We start from the raw sequence: 19,825 nt of genomic DNA, 5'->3' as shown, positions 1-19,825 counted from the left end.
TGCCACCATGCCCAGCTAATTTTTTTTTGTATTTTTTTTTAGTAGAGACGGAGTTTCACCATGTTGACCAGGATGGTCTCGATCTCTTGACTTCGTGATCCACCCGCCTCGGCCTCCCAAAGTGCTGGGATTACAGGAGTGAGCCACCTCGCCCGGCCAACATGAACATTCTTAAGCAACCTCATTCATTAGCAGTCACAAAAGGGAAACAATCCAAATGCCTATCAAGGCACCAATGAATTCTACTAAATAACAAAAAGGAACAAACTACTGATATAAGCAAAAAAAGACGAATCTCAAAACTTCATGCACATCTCAACAACTATACTACATGAAATACATCACACACAAAAACCTATGTACTGTATGATTCACTTTATATGAAACTGTAGAATAAACAAAATTGTAGTGATAACAAGCAAATCAGTGGTTGTCCAGGGCCAGGAGCCAGAGCATGGGATATTAACTACAAAGGGGCAGGAGAAAACTTTTCAGGATGATGGAGATGTTCTATATCCTGTTTGTGTGGGGGCTTATGATGAAGTCTGGCAAATCAATAAACTGTTCACTTAAAATAGGTGAATTTCACTGTATGTAAATGATATCGCTTACTAAAGCTGTTTAAAAACACACAAAATTAAGTGTTTTTCTTACAATCCCTCTCAAAGACATGTGCAATAAAATAAACAATAAAAGAAATTTATTTACCTGATCCCAGTGTTTAAGGGAGAGAGTTGAGAGAGGTGTGGCATTAGCAAATTCAAGATTTGCAAAATGCCAATCAAGTATTTGTCTGTCTCTTGAGGAGAGATATACATCACTGCAAAAGTACAAAGGAGCACAGGATTATTAAAAGATATCACTAGTTCTTCACACTTAGTGTGATGTAGGTGATCTCACTGGGTCGGAACCTAAGCCAGGGCTGTGCCTTATGTGAAGAAATTATAAGTAGGATCTTATCTGTCTTATTAACCTCGTTATCTCTGATGTCTAGAGCAGCGTTAAGCTCACTACGTAAAGCAAATCACATGTAGGCCTCATTTGTTTGAAAAAAAGAAAAAAGAATTCTTCATATGAAACCACTTTACATCATAAAAGCTTATTAGTTGTAAAAAAGGGTCTTATATCTTACACACAGCGTAGACGCTATAGAAAGGATGCGTAGGCCCGACACAGTGGCCCACGCCTATAATCCCAGCACTTTGGGAGGCCAAGGCGAGCGGATCGCCTGAGGTGAGGAGTTCAAGACCAGCCTGGCCAACACGGTGAAACCCCATCACTACTAAAAATACAAAAATTAGTTGGGTGTGGTGGCGGGCACCTATAATCCCAGCTACTCAGGAGGCTAAGGCAGGAGAATCGCTTGAACCTGGGAGGTGGAGGTTGTGGTGAGCCGCTGAGATCACACCATTGCACTCCAGCCTGGGTGACAAGAGTGAGTCTCCATCTAAAAAAAAAAAAAAAAATGGATGTGCAGCATCCTTGAATACAGAACAAAGCAGATTTATGTGGAGGCTGGATGCATATGAAAACATTTCATCAGCATTCACTGTCAAAAACCCAGTGGAAATAAAGCATAATACCTCCCTAGTCTCCAGAATTATGGAAATGTAAAGCAACAGCACCTTCTACTCCCTCAAAAAAGATAATTTCCATTTATTATATCTTTATCCAAATATCAGTTCTTATGGAGAAAGGCTCTCTCTTTAGAAACAATCTATTTAGGTATCTAGGACACATTAAAATATAGAGGCAGGGATTTAGAAACCTCACGAGTAGTCATACAGTCAGGTATTTTCCATTGATCGAACAATTTAAACCACTCACTGACATAAATAAAAGTTCACTATACTTTAGAATTTTCCTTCTAAATCAAAGTGAAAGAACAGTAAAAGCTATCCCTCTGAACTTTTCTGTTGTTTTCCTTACCTTGGAGGATTTGCTTCCAATTCTTGAAGTTTTTCTTCTAGCTTTCCTTGTGTTTCAGCTAATTCATCATATTCCTGATAAAAATTAAGTGAATCTGAGTTATCCTGAAGGGTCAGATATCCACCTACTTTCTTTATACCACAAAGTATAAGGTCTGGATCGTATTTCCTCTTCAGATCATGTATAGGAAGTGTGGCTCAGTTTTAGGCTGGGGTTAGATAGAACTCAAGAGATTTCTGTTTTTGGAGACAAGCTACCATTGTGGGCCTGGAATATTAGGGGAAGGCAGGGAGCACACAGAAGGAGAAAACAATGGAAGAAACATACTAGTGTGCTACAAAGTAGAGATGAAAAATCATAGCAAGGACCATTTCATGAGCATCCCATGTCCCTAGCATTGGGTAAGTACTTTATACATAATTTTATTTAAGCTTCACAATTACCCTTCAAGGTAGGTATTACAACTATGTCACAAATGAGACAATTAAGGAGTCCAAGCTAACATGGCTTGAGATACCAAGTTAGGGATTTGAATCAGACAGTTTGACCCCAAATGACTCTGAAGTCCATGTTTATTACTATTATTCTAAACTGGTAGGGCTAAACTGATATTTCAGATAAAATGATGAGATTATTAAGACAGGATAAGAACCTGCAGGACAAGCAGGTCTTAAACCAAACTAACCCATTAAGTTCCCATGGCTCCATATGTGCCAAACCGTCTTCACTGCGCTGTAGGCACTTGTGATTGGCTAGTGGCTCTCTTTTCCAAAATTCCCAGATCTGTACTATTTCTTAGGATTTCAAGTAAAACCAGTTAGGCCTGTATGTGTACCACACCTTGCATAGGGCGGTCAGATCCCTGTGTTTGCTTTTCACTAAGAACTCGGCAGTAATGTCTCTGGGTGGCTTTACTTCAGATGCTTCTTTGTATTGCTGATGGAGTTCTTTAATTTTCTCTTTCAAATTTACCATCTAAGAAGGAAAAGTATAAATTTACCATTCCAGAGAGTAAGTATAGTTCATGCATATCACATGTACCCTTAGTTTTGGCTCCTCAAAACTACTATCACAACAAAACAGGCTACAATGCAAGGTCCTTAGAATTCTTAAATACCTGTTCTAACCTACATCATTATATCTGGGAAACAGGAAAGAAATCTTATAGGGCTTGACATAAAGGTACCACAACTCTATCTGATAAGTAAGATCGGTGCTGTCTTCTAAAATGAACGAGAAGGATAAGGAGTGTCCCATTAATTTAAAGAAACAACAAAAAAAACCCAGTGTTGAAATAAATTTAATCTCCACCAAAAAGAAACTATTGCTAATGTAACTTAAGCTTATTTTGGAAAACAAATTGTCATACTGTATTTTTTAAATATGTAAAAGGTCAAATAATTTTTTCCCCTAAGAAACGGAGTTGTTCTGTCACCCAGGCTGGAAAGCAACAGTGCAATCTCAGCTCACTGCAACCTCTGCCTCCTGGGTTCAAATGATTCTCCTGCCTCAGCCTCCCAAGTAACTGGGATTACAGGTGTGTGCTACCACGCCTAGCTAATTTTTTGCATTTTTAGTAGAAACGGGGTTTCACTATGTTGGCCAGGCTGGTCTTGAGCTCCTGACCTCAAGTGATCTACCCACCTCAGCCTCTAAAAGTGCTGGGATTACCAGCGTGAGCCACCTGGCCAAAGAATCTTAATGAACCATTCTTAATGTTAGTTTTTTTCAGGTTTCTGATGATACTACACAGAACAAGAGTGACAAAGCCTGCGACTGGGCACCGTATAGGTACCCTGCCACTTGGTAGTTCTTAAGGCACTTTTTTCACTTCATCCTTACCACAATCCATGAAGACTGTGAGCTGGAGACCTCTTCATTAGACAGGATGAAGAAATAAGGCATAGTGAGAGTGAGGCAAGAGTCCAGTCACAGGCACACCCTGAGTATGCACCCTCCAGGGGTGCATATGGACCCCTCCAGGGGCTATTTTCTCCCTAAGCTGATGTGACCTTTGCAGCTAGCAGTGTGAGGAGAAACAAATGATTGGACTTTAATGCTCTGGAGCCTGGGGCTCTGGAAGGTGGTGGCAGAGAAGAGCCCTAACAGCTCTGCCCTGGGTAACAGAGGTGGGGGTGGCGGCAATTCAAGATAAATAATTATGCCAATGAACTGGCTGCTGATTTGTTGGTCTTCACCAACGGAACCTTGGCTCCAGTACAGCTAATCCCCTGCTAGTCCTAGAATTCAGCCGAGGACACTGGGATAACTTTAGAATGACTAAACCAAGCTTGTCCAACTTGTGGCCCAGGACAGCTTTGAATGCGGCCTAACACAAATTCATAAACTTCCTCAAAACACTGATTTATTTATTTATTTATTTTAGCTCATCAGCTATCATTAGTGTTAGTGTATTTTGTGTGTGACCCAATACAATTCTTCTTTTTCCAATGTGACTGAGGGAAGCCAAAAGATTGGACACCCCTGAGCTAAAGGGGACCAGACACAGAGGAAAGATGAACTGTTTCCTCTGGCAACAATTTATCAACAATGCCACACTGAAAGACTGACATATAAAACAGTCTCTTTTGTTACTCATTATTTTCTTACGAATGAGTCCCAGCTGTGTAGACTTTCTCTTCCATGGAGGAAAAAAATCTCAGGAATGCTTTTAAAATTTCTAAATTAAAGACTTTTTCTCCTATTAAAGCTTCTTCAGCTATGAAGAAAATACAAAATTTCACCTTATTAAGAAGCTCTTTCAATTCTTCCTGAGTTTTCACGATCTTCTTCCAATGTTCGATCTGCTCATCTTTGACATGCTTTTCTTGTAACCTAAGAGAGAAAATATGTATGACCTGGTCTCACAGTCAACTTTGCAGAATAAGACAGGTGCCCATCAAAAACATTTAAGGGCATCAGGGCCCACTGAAACTTCTAATACTTAGGAACAAGAAAGTTGGCTAGTGGGAAATTATTTCCTAGGCTATCTTAAATACAGTATAATACTATAAAAACTATGAATTTTAGAAGTGAAAGGGGCCTTAAGGGATCATATAATTATTTTAAATGATTTTTAATTTGGAATTCAATGGTTTCACACAAAAATAAGTAAAAACTAGCTCAAATAAGACTTGCAGAAAAACTGAAAACATAAATAGCAAATCTTTACACATGGAACTCACTACACAGTAAGCAGTATCAAAATACTTACTGAATGACAACTTCCAATGCCTGGCCAAGGGACACAGGCTTATTATTGAGGACATTGAAGTCTAGCTGATGACTAAGGTAAGATGTAGCTTCTAGCAACCGGTTAAATTCTTGCTCTACCATTTCATCTTTCTCTTTAGGAACCTGAAAATCCGAAGTATAGCAGAGTTGGTCCTTATAAAACTAAATATAACCATCTATGAAAACACAAATGCTCTACAGTTTATAAAGGTCAAAATATGTATCTCAAAGGGGAAACCTTTGAGCAAAATGATTCAAATTTTCTTTTCTATGAAGTGGTCAAATCCATTTAAATGAGATATGAAATGTTTGGGCCCTGACATTTCCTCTCTCCCATTTCTGCCCTCAGAGCTGGGACTCCACCTCAATTATTAACAGCCACAAGATTTACACTGGTGCTAACTGAAGTCACATGGAGCACAAGGGGCACTGAGCTGACATGCATTAAATTGAGCTGGCTGACATGCAAACAACACACTAGAAAAGTCCCAGAGAACAAAAACTATGTCAAAACACCTGAGGACCTTCCAAGAATAGGGGCAAGATGGGAAAATAAGAAGCCCAAGGTATCTGCTTCCCCTTAAAGATGAATCTCAGGTGGGAGGAGGGAAGAGAGAAGTGAAATTCATGGCTTCTAGTAAGAACACACTAGCATCTTTATTCTTTTGCAGGGTAATAATATTTTATGGCACCAATAAGTTCAGAATGGAATGTATAAAGCCCTTAAGATATCCATGAGTAAATGAAGGATCAGAAGGTCTGGCTCTTCATTGATGTGGATGAAGAAAACAGATTACAAAGCAGGTCATCAAGCTGCAAGACCAGGATCCTAAGTCACACTGTGTCCCTGCCTATTGATAATATCAGCTAGTTGACACACACCCCTCTGCTACTGCTTAATTCAGCCCAAAAGTAAACTGTATCTGCAATCCTATTGCTGAATTCGTGACAGAAGTGAGAGAAAGAAAAAATATGTCTAAGGCAAGTATTGCTTGTTATAAGCTGGGCTGATATCAGCTGGGAAATGTGATTAAAATACAGTGACCCTAAAACTGGTAACACAAAAATAAAACACTGAAGTAAATTCTAGTAAACACTCAGGAGGAGCGACTCTAGTAAGACTCAGGAGGAGCGACCTTTTGCAGTCAGAGGTAACTGATTGCTGACAAGACCATCCCGGTAAGATTCTACCTCTCATTTGAAACTCCAGGTTTTTGCACTTCCCAACCCAACAGACAATTTCAAACACTAACCTTTGCTCCTTCACTGATCACATAAGTAACTCAACAAGATAAGCCAATGTGTGGCAGAAAGAATCTGGCAAGAAGGGTAAAAAAAATGCCCCCAAAAAGAAAGAGAACTGCAACTCTCCTTTGAACTGTTAATACGACAGACACCATAACTGACTTAATGAAAATCATATTCAAAGCAGTTAAGTTCTAAAAGACTATACATGGGAGAGATCAGGGTATCTTTATAATACCCTTAGCCTAAAGAAAATCTAAATCTCCAAAAATATTCTAGTTTTTGTTAAATGAGGCAAAGAATCAGGCTTTGGATGCTTGGTGCCATTTATATCAGGAAGGTACCTAGAATTGGTGGCTCAAAAACCTCTGACCTACTACTCATTCTACTCCGTGGCCAAAAAAAGAGCTTGTTCTTATTACACAGCTATGAGAGCTGATGGAAGAGACCCTTTTGTCAGGAATTTTATTTACTTTCTCAGCTACTTTTCCTCACTGATGTGATATGTGATGGTCATATACAGAGCAACTCAAACAGTGCTGAAATTTTGCTCAGAAACATGCTACTTCTAGTGTAAATTCTGCAATGATGCTATAAAAGATGGTTCTGGAAATCTAAATTTGGTTCTTCTTTCAAAAAGGAAACAATTACATTTTAATGTGAAATCTAGGTAGTTATGAGGTCTTAATTGATCACAGATGCAATGCGCCTAACTGCTTTTCATGGAGTACAAAAGTGATATTTCTATGTGCTGCTTCTAAAATGCCTATCAAGAGGATGCAATAGCAGCAAGAGGGACTAGGTCACATGTGCCTCTACAACAGGGCAGAATGTGTCAATACACAAGTGTGCAAACTGTACAGATTAAAGCTCTTCCAGTGTCAACTGGATGGCTTGCTTCAGACAAGCTTTAATCTTTGCAGCTAGAATGACAGTCACATAGGGAAGTTCAAACTGAAAAAGTACACAGCACTCAGGCTCAGTAACTGGGGTCCAGGGTGTGTGGTAGAGAAATATTTAAAGGGACACTGTCAAGGTTAGAGGGACCAAATTTGACCTTTGTTTCTTCCCTGTTTGCTGAGCAGCCCACTGGATTCATTACACTTTCCCCCTTAGTCCACCCACACCAACCACAAAAAACCTAATGTTTTACACGCGCTTTCAATGACAAAAACTCAAATGGCACCAGCCCAACATATAGGCGCAACTCTACAACAACAAACCAGTGTGAATGTATGATGGAGAGGATCTCTGAAAGGAAAAGATTTAGGTTTCAAGCTTTTAATGGGTTATTGTAAACAGTGAGGAAAATGATTTGAAAAATTATGAAAAAAATACCTTGACAGTGTCCTTTTAACCAGTGCAGCAGAGAGAGAAATAAACTGTAAATAACAGCCCAACAGCCACGTCAAGTTTAGTTTTGTATGACAGCAATAAAATCAAGGCTTTAAACACATAGCATGACAGAAGCAGTCTGTTAGCTCAGAAGCTGCAACCACCAGAGAAATAAGGAACAGATTGTACAGAGACCAAATGGGAAAGTCAAGGCATAGAAATGGCCAAAAGAAAAGCAGTTAAAAAAGGCGAGGGAGGGTGGGGAGAGGGAAGTGTCAGAAAGTGAGGAATAAAGTAAAACTCAAAAGAGGAAAGGAAAAACACAGAACAATAACAACAACAACAAAATCAAACAAACAAAAACCAAACCAAAAGATTGCTGCCACATTTGACTGACACCAGATGACAGGGCTGCATCTCCGGTACACCACTCTAACCCGAGGCTCAGTCATATGAGATTATGTGAGATTGTCAGTCACCAGGCCCCATCCATTTTCCACCTAGTTAAGCAATTACAGGAGTGTTGCAAGTGCAACCAGGGAGAGCTTTGCAACCTGCCTTTTTCCCCACTAACATTAAAATTGCACTTTGAAATTAAAGGAAAATTTGGAAAATAATACATAAAATACTTGTCCCTTAAGAAATCAACACTGACTGGGAGAAAACAAAAATGTGTTTTTAATACCCTTAAATCAGAATCATTTTAAAAACAAGCTAGTTAGAAACATTCTATTTGACATACCCAGACAATAAAAGGAACTAACAAATGACTACCCCAACAACCCCAAACTACCCATGTTTTAAGTCATTTATTACCCCTTGATGAGAATCCTTGGATTTTATTAGTTCTACAAATAATTATGTAACAGTAACAAAATGGAATTGAAATATTGGCAATCACTAAACATAAGTCACAATAATTTAAATTTTACCTGACTATTCTAATCTAGATACTTAACTTGTATCCTGAGAAAGAAACTCAACAAATGATTACAACGGGTTTTAAGTATTTCTACAGTGCAACATAGTGAGAATTTGTAACAGCAAACCAAGAAGCATTTTTGGGGAATCGGCCAATAATATAAGAACCTTCTATCTAAGAAGCAAACAAAATGGGTATCACTTTAAACACATTTTGATTGACCTTTTGAAGCTGTTTATTTCTATATGAAAGGCTCCAGGTAAATAGCTCCTTCAAGACTAAGAGACCTTGAAGAGTCTCATTGTTCCAAACAGGTTCAATCCTGATTGTCTTGGTTCTGTAGATTATATCACTAAATATGTCCAGGGGAAGGAAAGCCTATGTGTCTAGCCCATGCAGAATGTGGGAAAGCTAAACAACTTTCTGGACAAGGCCCCTGATCCTGCAAGAAGTCAAAGGAATAAGGACAGCTCTCTTTAGTTCAACCTCTGGTTTCATTCTAACAATCTCTTTAGGTCTTCAAAAAATATTGTACAGCCAAGTCTTCATAAACTCTCCAGCAGCAGAGCAGAATGGAGTTAAATGAAGCAATGTACACTAGGTAAAGAAAGTTCTGAAATTTAGCCAGAGATATCCCCAGAAAGAATCAGGAAAAAAAGCAGTAATGGCCAAACAAGGCTAGTGAAGGCCATGGTCAATCTCCATCTCCCCATCCCATGCCATCGAGCACTTCTTGAATTATGGTGAAGCAGAAGATTAAGATTAGTTCATTTGGTAAAACCTGGAAGAAGCAATTTACTTCTGAGGAGTCTAAATCTGATTCTCAACAGCCAAGAGAAATGAGATATAGCTATTATCCCTAAAGAGGGAATATATCTTTAATTCAAATAAAATTCAATGTGATTCTAGGCTGGGCACAGTAGCTCACAACTGTAAATCCCAGCACCTTGAGGGGCTGAAGCAGGAGTATTACTTGAGCCCAGACTTGAGATCAGCCTGGGTAATATAGTGAGACCCCATTTCTATAAATAATTGTTTAAAATCAGGTATAGGCGTATGTGCCTGTGGTCCCAGCTACTCAGGAGGCTGAGGTGGGAGAATCACTTTAGCCCAGAAGGGCAAGGCCGCAGCGAGCCATGTTCTGCAAACATGTTCTGCAGCCATGTTTGCAGAACATGGCTCACTGCACTCCAGCCTGGGCAACACAGCAAGATCCTCCTGTTTCCAAAATAAAAATAATCAGTGTGATTCTATAGAGACTGTTGTCTCTCCCCACTCTCACCACATAAGGAATCTTTTTGACTTCCTTAAAGCAGTGATTACAGTGTATAGAAAAGGTATACACAACATGTCTAAGCAGTTCTTTCTAGCAGTTTTTAGCATATAGTAGAGGTGTTCAGTAAATTCTTGTTAAATGAATAAATTAATAGAATTTGGAAAAACGAAGTTAGTATTATAACTATATTTAAGGAGGAAAAAACTATTTGCAACTTCAGGACCATTAAAGGCAGGCATGAGATTTTTACATTTATAAACAAGCATGGATTGGCAGTAATGATTTTAAAGGGCAGAGAAAGGCTGTCATAAAGATACTGAAGATGTTTCTTCAAAGGAGGAAAACCAAAAGGCCAACAGGCCTGTATCAAAAGTGTACTAAGCTAAGCACCACTGTTTAAGAATACAAATGAAAACTGGCTAAGTTATGACAGATACCTAATACACACATAGTTAATGGTGTCTGTAAGAGACCTGACACCAATTACTTTTCACATGCTGCCTGTCATTGTTCCTCTTAACAGCTGAGCCATTCCCAAGAAGAAAAATCAAAGCTCAGTTTCTCAAAGCAGTTCCGGAACCCTTTGGATCTCACTTGGTAACCACACACACACACAAACACTCCACAGGAGACCAGAGCCCTTGTGATACAGAATACTACAGCCCTGTGGAAATTTGATTAAGATATCCTTTCATTATCACCCCCCTCCAAGAAAAAGTAAAGCCCTTGAGTTACTAGCTGGTGTACAGGAGATGCAGAAAACATTCAGAGCCATTTTCACCATCTCTCCCACCAATTGTGTTTTCAGTCCCCTCAGCAGAGACCTACAAAATGTTCCCTGAAATGTGAATTACTCTATTTCCCAAACTTCACCATGTCCAGTTGAAGCAGCTGATCATAGCATAGGTCAGAGTATAATTCCATCACCAATCAAATGAAGGCAGCTGCTATACTAGCTCTGATTGTTTTGTAGGCTTAACGAGTAGAGAGCTCTTCTACTTAGAGGGATATGCTGAATATCCCTATATTATTTTATATCTCTATATTATATCCCTAATATTAGTATCTTTACTAGGGAAGCTCTTGTTCTAGTCATTCAAAGCCATGACATAAACTTCCCTTGTCAAAACAAACACAGAAACTCAATACACTAACTACAAATGTAGGAGAGAGAACAGAGAAGTAAACTTTTTGAGGGATTCTTGTGATTCGTGATTAAAACATAAAATAAAAATCACTTGCTACATGATTTCTTTTCCTACAGCAACAAAGTGTCTGGGTACAGAGATATGTCCTTAAGACACTATTACAAGTGATATAACTCTGAGTAACTTTCTGGCCTTCTACAGGATGATATTAATTTCTATATACTAACAACAGAACCAATTACTCCTTTTTTGACTGAAGTTGTCCACAAAGCATAAAGAAATAGAAGCCCATTTCATCCAACAGTTTACTAAAGAAAAATCAAAGACTGAATGAATTCTTACTTTACGTGGGCCTTGCTGGCTCCTAGAGTAACTACTGAAAGAAAGCTCTCAGATGAGACTCAGCTGATGTGCACTCACTCACTCCACCCTCAACTTCCTTGAAATGTCAGCCAGGCATAGTCTGGCTGAGTATGGGAATGTGAACCAGAACATTGGACAACGGATTCTGGTTCTTCAACTTAGATTATGATAACCTTAGGCAAACACATGTGTGAGCTTTAGTTTCTTCTCCTGCAATAAGAGAATAAAGCTACTGACCTATCTCTTTAGATTTCTAAAACCATGAAATGTATTTGTAATTATAAGCATAAATTGTGGGGCTCTTTGTGCTTGTCCTATAAACTTATTCACAAGCTAGTTTAGGCTGGGCATGGTGGCTCACACTGGTAGTCCTAGCACTTTGGGAGGCTGAGGCAGGTGGATCACCTGAGGTCAGGAGTTCGAGACCAGCCTGGCCAACATGAAGAAACCCCATCTTTACTAAAAATGCAAAAAAAAAATTGCCGGGTGTGGTGGCGCATGCCTGTAATCCCAGCTACTCGGGAGACTGAGGCGGGACAATCGTTTGAGCCCAGGAGGCAGAGGTTGCAGTGGGCCAAGATTATACCACTGCATGCCAGCCTGGGTGACAGAGCAAGACTCTCTCAAAATTAAGATAGTTTACTAGTTAATGGTTGTCCATTCTTACTCTGAGATAGACTACTGGAGCCTGCAGTACAGAAACATTAGCATGCCTTATGTTTGATTAACTAAGGCAAGCCTAACTCAAAGCTGCAAAGAATCCATTCCCAAATTTGAGAATGCTTTAAAATCTTAACGCTTGGTTACTACGCCAAATACAAATGCGTCAACTTAGAAAATCCTATATAGATCACAGTAGAATGACAACTATCAATTTTATGGGGAAAAATATCCCTGCATTCAAAATGCTGAAAGCCACAGAAGGTTAACAACTGTTTACAGTGCTACTCAAAGGGCTGGTCCTGATGAGATATGGATAAATCAATGCACCACTTTCTTCACTTCTGAAAGTTTTGCTACTAGGATAAAAAAGACACCATCTGAATTAATAGTGTAGTTAGTGGTGTAATTTTTTTTATCTCATCCCACACTGGTAACCAACAGTTAGTTCACAGACTAACAGCCAGTGCATGCCCACCTGAGGACAGTAGTGGTAGAGAAACAAATGTTTTAAAAAATGCGCTAAAGCTTATCTAATACCAAGAAAGCAGACGTTTCTCTGTATAGCTCTACTAGAAAAAAAGTTTTCTCTTTACTGTTAGAAAGACTTAATGAACCTGCTCTACATTCAGGAAAGTCTAAAGAAAAAGATGGTGTCTCAATGATCCGTGATTAATCTTTACTGTGGTCTCTATCTCTTCTTGAGGACAATACTAGCCACTCTGGAGCCTTGCTTTCCCTCACCTCAATTCTATACTTATTACCTACTATTAATATTACACTTAAAACACTGATTTAATCATGTCACGTCCCCTGTCCTCAAACCTCTCAAGTTCCAACCTACAATCAAGCCTAGCAAGCAACATTCTCCACAACATGGCCCCACCCTAAACTTTCTATCTTCCTATCCTCACTGGTATAATCCCATCCTCCTTTACAGATTTCTCTGCTTTGACTTAAACCTCCTCTGCCTGCAATGCTTTTCCCTTCCATAGACACATGTTGAAGTCCTGGATCTGCCATTCACAAATGATCGCCTTCCCTCCAAATCTCTTACTGCCCTTCCCCTCACATCTTCATACACCCTCTTGCCATCTTAGTTCTTCCACAGTAATTTGTTCTTCTATCTAATCCTTGGGTTGACTTTGTGTTACTGGTATTAATATATTTATGGGTGATATGTTTGCGATTTGCCTTAAAATACTCCAGACTTCCCTGGACTCAAAGATGCAGGAATGGGACACATAAAACAAAACTGGGAAAACAGAGGTTCACTATAGTACTCTTTCTACTTCTGTCCATGTTTTGAAATTTCCATAATAAAAAGTTGGGAAAAAAGAATTATTTCTGTATAAGTACCACTATAGCAGGGACTAGCTTATTCATCTCTACATCCCTTACAGGTCTTGGTAGAGTAAGAAAAGTTTACTCAATTGCTGAGTTAATCTCTACTTCACCCTTTCTCTCTCATTCTGTTCAGTTTTTTCTGCAAGAAGCCTCCTGTTACCTACCCCGCCCAGGCCCTGGTGGGAAATCTGGACCAGGATGGTGGGGATGGAAACCAAAGCATTCCCTAAGAGTCTGTCCTTCTCTGATACGAACCCCATAAGGCCTTAAGGTAGACAGGAATAAGTGAGGATGTTCCTTGAGACCTATCACACAAAATTCAAGAGCTAGGATCCAACCAATTTTAGTAACAATAGCTAAACCCACCATACACATAAGAAATCTCCCCTGCCCTCAAATAGAAAGATAATATATGCTTATGTCCTAAGAAGTGTGGGCTCTCATCTTGATAAAGGAAGTCAGTAAAATTTTTGCTAAATACAAACTTTTGAATTTCACTTCTAAAAAAATTAGGACCGACTTACGTAATCAAAGCCTATTTTAGAGTTGTTAAACTGTGCCACTCCCCATACCATTCATCACTTCCATGCTACTGTCATAGTTAAGTATAGGAAGCTCCTATGCCTCTGGTCAACAAATACTTTAGCCTATCTAAGCATTTGGGAAAGTACCATTTGGCTATTAGCCCATCAAAAATTTTAGCCTATAAACACAAAACTGAAGTCATAAAGAACACGTGGAGCTAAAGCACATGATGGAAGGCACAATACAAACAAAACGGAGGATCAGGCCAATTCCACAAGTCCCTTGGAGGGTGGCCAATTCCACAAGTCCCTTGGAGGGTGGCCACGGCCAAATAAAAAGATTAACTGTCTAGCTAGCCTTCACTAAATATCTAAAGATAAATGTTAAATAGACATGTAAATGTATATACAAGAATCCCTTCCTACACAGCTCAGAGTTAAGAAACAACTAGAATAATGTTACATCATCTCTACCCTTAGATTATATATATACACTTACGTAGGTATATATATGTATGTGGATATATGTATATGCTCATCCATACCATTCTCCTAAAATTGAACTGAACCAAAGAAATGTTGAAAAATTCTGTTTGTCCTCGACTTACAGCTTGTCCGTTCGCTTCATAAAGTGGGCATTTTTGCTTGATCTTGGCCAGTTCCATATTTACTTGTTTGCTGACAACAGCCATAGGATTCCCTCCTAGAAAAAACTCAAGCAATTAAATTCAATAGGCCTATGAAAAGAGAACAAAGACCTCAAAGTAAAAAATATTTTTACTCAAAATAAGAAATGCTCGAAAGCTTACAGTATGTAAATTTCTCAAAAAAAGCACTCCAAGTAAAAATATGTAAGATAAATATGAAGAATGCAAAAAAAATTACCTATAATCCTACTTATTAACATTTTATTACAGAGCCTTCTAGATTTTAAGTGTATAAAATTATAGACACACACATAAAAGGATCATAACGTATTATTTTATAATCTTTTTTCAACTTAGCAATATACTGTGGATGTCATTTTACATTAATATGAAGTTACATGATTTTTAGTGGCTGCATATTTCTTATTGTATAATATTCTAATTTTCTAGTCTGTAGTTTCTAATGCTGTGCTATCAAAAACAATGCTAGGGCTGGGCAAGCTGGCTAATGCTCATGACCTCAACATTCTGGAAGGCTAAGGAAGAAGCAGCTCTTGAGGCCAGGAGTTTGACACCAGCTTGGGCAACAGAGCAAGGCCCTGTTTCTATTAAAAACAAACAAGGCCAGCTATTGTGGCTCATAAAGCTACTCACCTACCTCTTTAGATTTCTAAAGCCATGAAACGTATTTGTAATTATAAGCATAAATTAGTGGGGCTCTTTGTACTTGTCCTATAAGCTTGTTCAAAAGCTAGTTTAGGCTGGGCACAGTGGCTGACGCTGGTAATCCTAGCACTTTGGGAGGCCGAGGTGGGTGGATCACCTGAGGTCAAGAGTTCGAAACCACTGCTGTAATCTCAGTGCTTTGAAAAGATTGCTTGAGTCCAGGAATTCAAATCAGCCTGGTAATATAGTGAGGCCTCATCTCTACAAAAAAATTAAAATTAACCAAGCATAGTGGTACATGCCTATACTCCAAGCTACTAGGGAGGCTGAGGTAAGAGGATCACTTGAGCATGGAAGGCAAAGGTTGCAGTGAGCCAAGATCATGCCACTGCAATCCAGCCTGGGCAAAAGAGTGAGACCATATCTCAAAACAAACAAAAACAATGCCATATTAAAAATGCTTCAAACACAACATTATCTACTTATCTTCTTAGGATAATTTCCTAGAACTAGAAAAAGACACTCTAGGTCAAAAGATATGTAAAATTTACGTTTTATATATACTGCTACATCCTTTCGGGAAGACTATTTGGCAGTTTACCTCTCACTAACAGAAGATGACTATCCTAAACCAATATACTTTAAAATTGCATCTCTGGCTTTAAAAATTTTTTGAGTCTCATGTCACGTACTACAGCACAAACCAATAGCTACTTACCAAGACCTGTTACCACCATGGCTCCAAGATCAGCTACATAGTTTCCTTTGCGAAAGGTAGCTACTCGTCCACCCACACGATCCTGTTTCAGAAATTAAATAGCCAAAATCATCAATTCTGTTTTAACCACAAACTTGGCATTTTGTGTACATACCATACCATGGCTCTGTCTTCTATAATTTAAAAATAAAGATGTATGGGCACAAAGAACAAATGAAGTTTAACTTGAAGACTATTTGAATGAGAAGCAGGTAACAAATGATATGTAATTAAATGTCATATAACTAAATGACACAGAATTAAATGATGTGATATAAAACAATTTGACAGTTGGAAGATATATTCAGTCACAGGTACCTCTCTACCCAGCTGCCTATAATACCTTTTAATGTACAGGATGAACGAGGGCCAACCACATAGACCAACACTAAATATCAACTTTTTACCACTGTAATCTGACTCTTACACCCTGATTCCCAATGTTATCTGGGAAAAATCTGATGGATAATTTTTCTAACAAATGGTTCTCCAGTGCAGCCCTATGCCCAGGTGCAGAGAGTCTACTGAACATAGCCTGTTCACGATACCTTTCATCCCTAAATAGGCCCAGGTTTATCACCACAGACCAGGCATTTTCAAGTATGGCTGAGATGTAGCAAAATAATTTAATGATTATAAATAATATAACAGTACTCTGGGGACTCCAAACAAAAATGCATAACAAAACAAAAATGTACATACTAGATTATAAACCCCTCATAGACAGGAATCATAATGGTCCTATTAGTCCTTATTGTATTTTTTAGTACAAACTATACAAAGTGCACAAAAATGTTTTGTGAATATTTTAATAATAGTATATCAAGAAAATATTTAATTTCAATTTCCCCATACTCTTAAAAAATTAGCAGTTTAATGCCATTCGAAAATAGATTTCAAAAATTATTCATGAAAATAGCTTGAATAGTAGCATCCTAATATGATGCTCTTTTTCCTACTGTGTGCCACTATTTCTTATTGCTCCTTCTGTTTCCATTTCTCTCTCCAGGACTAACAGAAAAGAACCAATATCTTGGCTTCTAAAAGATGGTTCCTGCCTGAGAAGCAACTTTTTTTCTTTATCAAAAATAAGGAATTCACTCTGTTCCATCACCAAACACAACTGCCTCCTAACAAAGGATATGTCCAGGAAGGCCCCTAACTACAAGAAACAATGACTTGAAAATATCTGTCAAGAAAACAAATACTTTAAAACCCTACTCACAGAGTACCTTTCAAAGCATTACTATAAACACTACTTTTTCAAAAACTATAACACTATCCAAAATACTATTATACAAATCAATTTGGCTTAGTTCAAGTTGTATAATCCTTAATTTGCAACAGATAATTTCCTTACCGTATTTCCATTAGTTCAAGCCTCTAAACTCAAAATGAAATTCTTACCCTGGCTTCCAAAAGTGTGACATCCATTCCAAAACTTTGTAACTGTCGAGCTGCTGCCAAGCCTGAGACCCCAGAGCCTATAATAATTACCTTTCCTGTCTTTTTAGCTAAAAGCAAAAAATGAAAAAAATAATATTTTGTTGTAGGCATAAAAGTTTGTACTTAAGAGTCTTATTTCATGAAAACCTCTAGTTTCTTAACATAATATCTTAACGAAGTAAATAGTTCAGAGAGTTATTTTCAAAATATGGAAACTACTTGAAAACAAATTAACAAATATATGAAACTTAAGAACTCAAATTCAATGTCAAACATTTATAAATCAAATCCATTACCTTAAGATTTATTTTCTCATTACCTCAGTCATGTGTTTTAGTATCTGTGATTCCTAGTTAATTGGTTAATAATCTGCTTCATTTACTTCACAATTATATTAGGACACATTCTATTCTAAAGCAATTTCCTTTAACCTCTACCCTTGTAGTCTTTAGTATCTCTTTTTGAAAAAAATAAAGTATTTTTTTAAAAAAACAACCATTAGCATAAAGAATGGGTCAATGAGAGAAAAACCTCAAATCTACTTGCAAAATGAACTCCTTTCATTTTGAACAAATTTTGTTGTTTTATTCTGTTTTTTAAATTGGAAATCCAGTAGCTTTTTCTAAGTAGCTATCAAACTAGAAATCAAGGCAAATGCACATTAAGAGATTTTATTTTCAACTTGACTTACAAGAAGATTAACTTGGAAATATTTTTAAACATAGACTTAAGAATCAATATAAAATGCTAATGTCATCATAGACATAAAATACAGTCCTGAAACCATAACTTAAAAAGGTAAAATTTATTAGACAGGTAGGAGGTCCTTACTTGGTAGGGGTTTTATCCTTTTATAGATGCCAAAATTGATAAGACCATGACGCTCCAAATAACTGTGAACTCGGTGGACAAGCACAGTATCACCTACAGAATAAGTGGATTAAAAATATGGTTTTATTTTCAGCAGTTTAAACAATATGCTTCTAACTCTTCCATTTCCCCATCATCAAGTCCTTAAAAACATCTTTTCCTGGCCAGCGCAGTAGCTAATGCCTGTAATCCCAGCACTTTGGGAGGCTGAGGCAGGTGGATTGCCTGAGCTCAGAAGTTCGCAACCAGCCTAAGCAACATGGTGAAACCCGTCTCTACTAAAAAAAAAAATACAAAATATTAGCTGGGTGTGGCAGCATGTGCCTGTAGTCCCAGCTTCTCGGGAGCCTGGGCAAGAGAACTGCTTGAACCCAGGAGGTGGAGGTTGCAGTGAGCCAAGATCACACACACCACTGCACTCCAGCCTGGGTAACAGAGCAAGACTCCATCTCAAAAAAATTAAAACCTTTCCATTAAACTTTAGGTTATGTGACTCCTTTTAAAAAGTAATTCTAAGGCTGGGGGTGGTGGCTCATACACGTAATCCTAGTGGCTTAGGGAGACTGAAGTGAGAGGATCAGTTGAGGCCAGGAGTTCAAGAGCAGCCTGGACAACACAGCAAGACCCTGTTTCTAAAAAAAACAAAAAATTAGCCAGGCATGATGGTACATGCCCATAGTCCTAGTTACTCGGGGGGCAGAGGGAGGAGGATCGCCTGAGCCTAGGAGTTCCAGACTACAGGGAGTTATGACTGTACCACTTGCACTCTAGCCTGGGCAATAAAGTGAGATCAGGTCTCAAATAAATAAATGAATGGATGAATGAATGAATGTGATTCTTGGCCAAGTGCAGTGGCTCACATCTGTAATACGGCACTTTGGGAGACGAGGCAGGCGGATTGCTTGACCTCAGGAGTTCCAGACCAGCCTAGGCAACACAGTGAGACCTTGTCTCTACCAAAAAGTTTTAAAAACCAGCTGGGCATGGTGGCTGAAGTGGGAGGATCACTTGAGCCTGGCAGATCAAGGCTGCAGTGAGCTGTGAACATGCCACTGCACTCCAGCCTGGGCAACAGAGGGAGACCCTGTCAATCAATCAATCAATTAATCAATCAATGTGATTCTCAGAACTATTAGTCCGTGAAGCAGACCAAAATGTATAACACATAATTTGGAATTGTATTGATTTAATTTTTAGTTTTTTTTTGAGAGACAAGGGTCTCACTGTGTTGTCCAGGCTGAACTCAAACTCCCGGGCTCAAGGAATTCTCCCACCTCAGCCTCCTGAGTAGCTGGGACTATAGGTGTACATCACTGTGTCTGTCTAATTTAGAATTTTAAAGAATTTCACACCACCACAGAGGGAATGAGAATAAAACCAAACCTTCACAAAGTAGTTATAACAGTCATTTACTTTGGCAAAAACATCACAAGACATTGTTGGTGGTAAGTGGGAA

General features: G+C 38.5%; 1 protein-coding gene across 4 annotated transcripts in view; it reads right to left on the bottom strand.

Moving 5' to 3' along the window:
- The window catches only part of KDM1A (lysine demethylase 1A), a 67,684-nt gene that overhangs the window by 10,017 nt on the left and 37,842 nt on the right, over positions 1–19,825 (bottom strand). For 2 of the 4 annotated variants that reach the window (XM_017534505.2, XM_017534507.2), the window contains 10 exons: positions 18,331–18,423; positions 17,461–17,567; positions 16,015–16,096; positions 14,592–14,686; positions 7,747–7,758; positions 5,144–5,286; positions 4,674–4,764; positions 2,770–2,904; positions 1,930–2,003; positions 709–820 (listed from right to left, as the gene is read on the bottom strand). In XM_017534505.2, coding sequence (XP_017389994.1) covers positions 709–820; positions 1,930–2,003; positions 2,770–2,904; positions 4,674–4,764; positions 5,144–5,286; positions 7,747–7,758; positions 14,592–14,686; positions 16,015–16,096; positions 17,461–17,567; positions 18,331–18,423 — 944 coding nt within the window. The remainder of the gene's footprint in view (positions 1–708; positions 821–1,929; positions 2,004–2,769; positions 2,905–4,673; positions 4,765–5,143; positions 5,287–7,746; positions 7,759–14,591; positions 14,687–16,014; positions 16,097–17,460; positions 17,568–18,330; positions 18,424–19,825) is intronic. The other 2 variants (XM_017534506.2, XM_017534508.2) reach the window with 1 other exon arrangement.

The sequence above is a fragment of the Cebus imitator genome, unplaced genomic scaffold (genome assembly GCF_001604975.1).
Source record: "Cebus imitator isolate Cc_AM_T3 unplaced genomic scaffold, Cebus_imitator-1.0 Scaffold87, whole genome shotgun sequence".
Classification (NCBI taxonomy): Eukaryota; Metazoa; Chordata; class Mammalia; order Primates; family Cebidae; genus Cebus; species Cebus imitator.
Note: the sequence above shows the minus strand (reverse complement) of the source record. Positions and strands in the feature narration are given on the sequence as shown.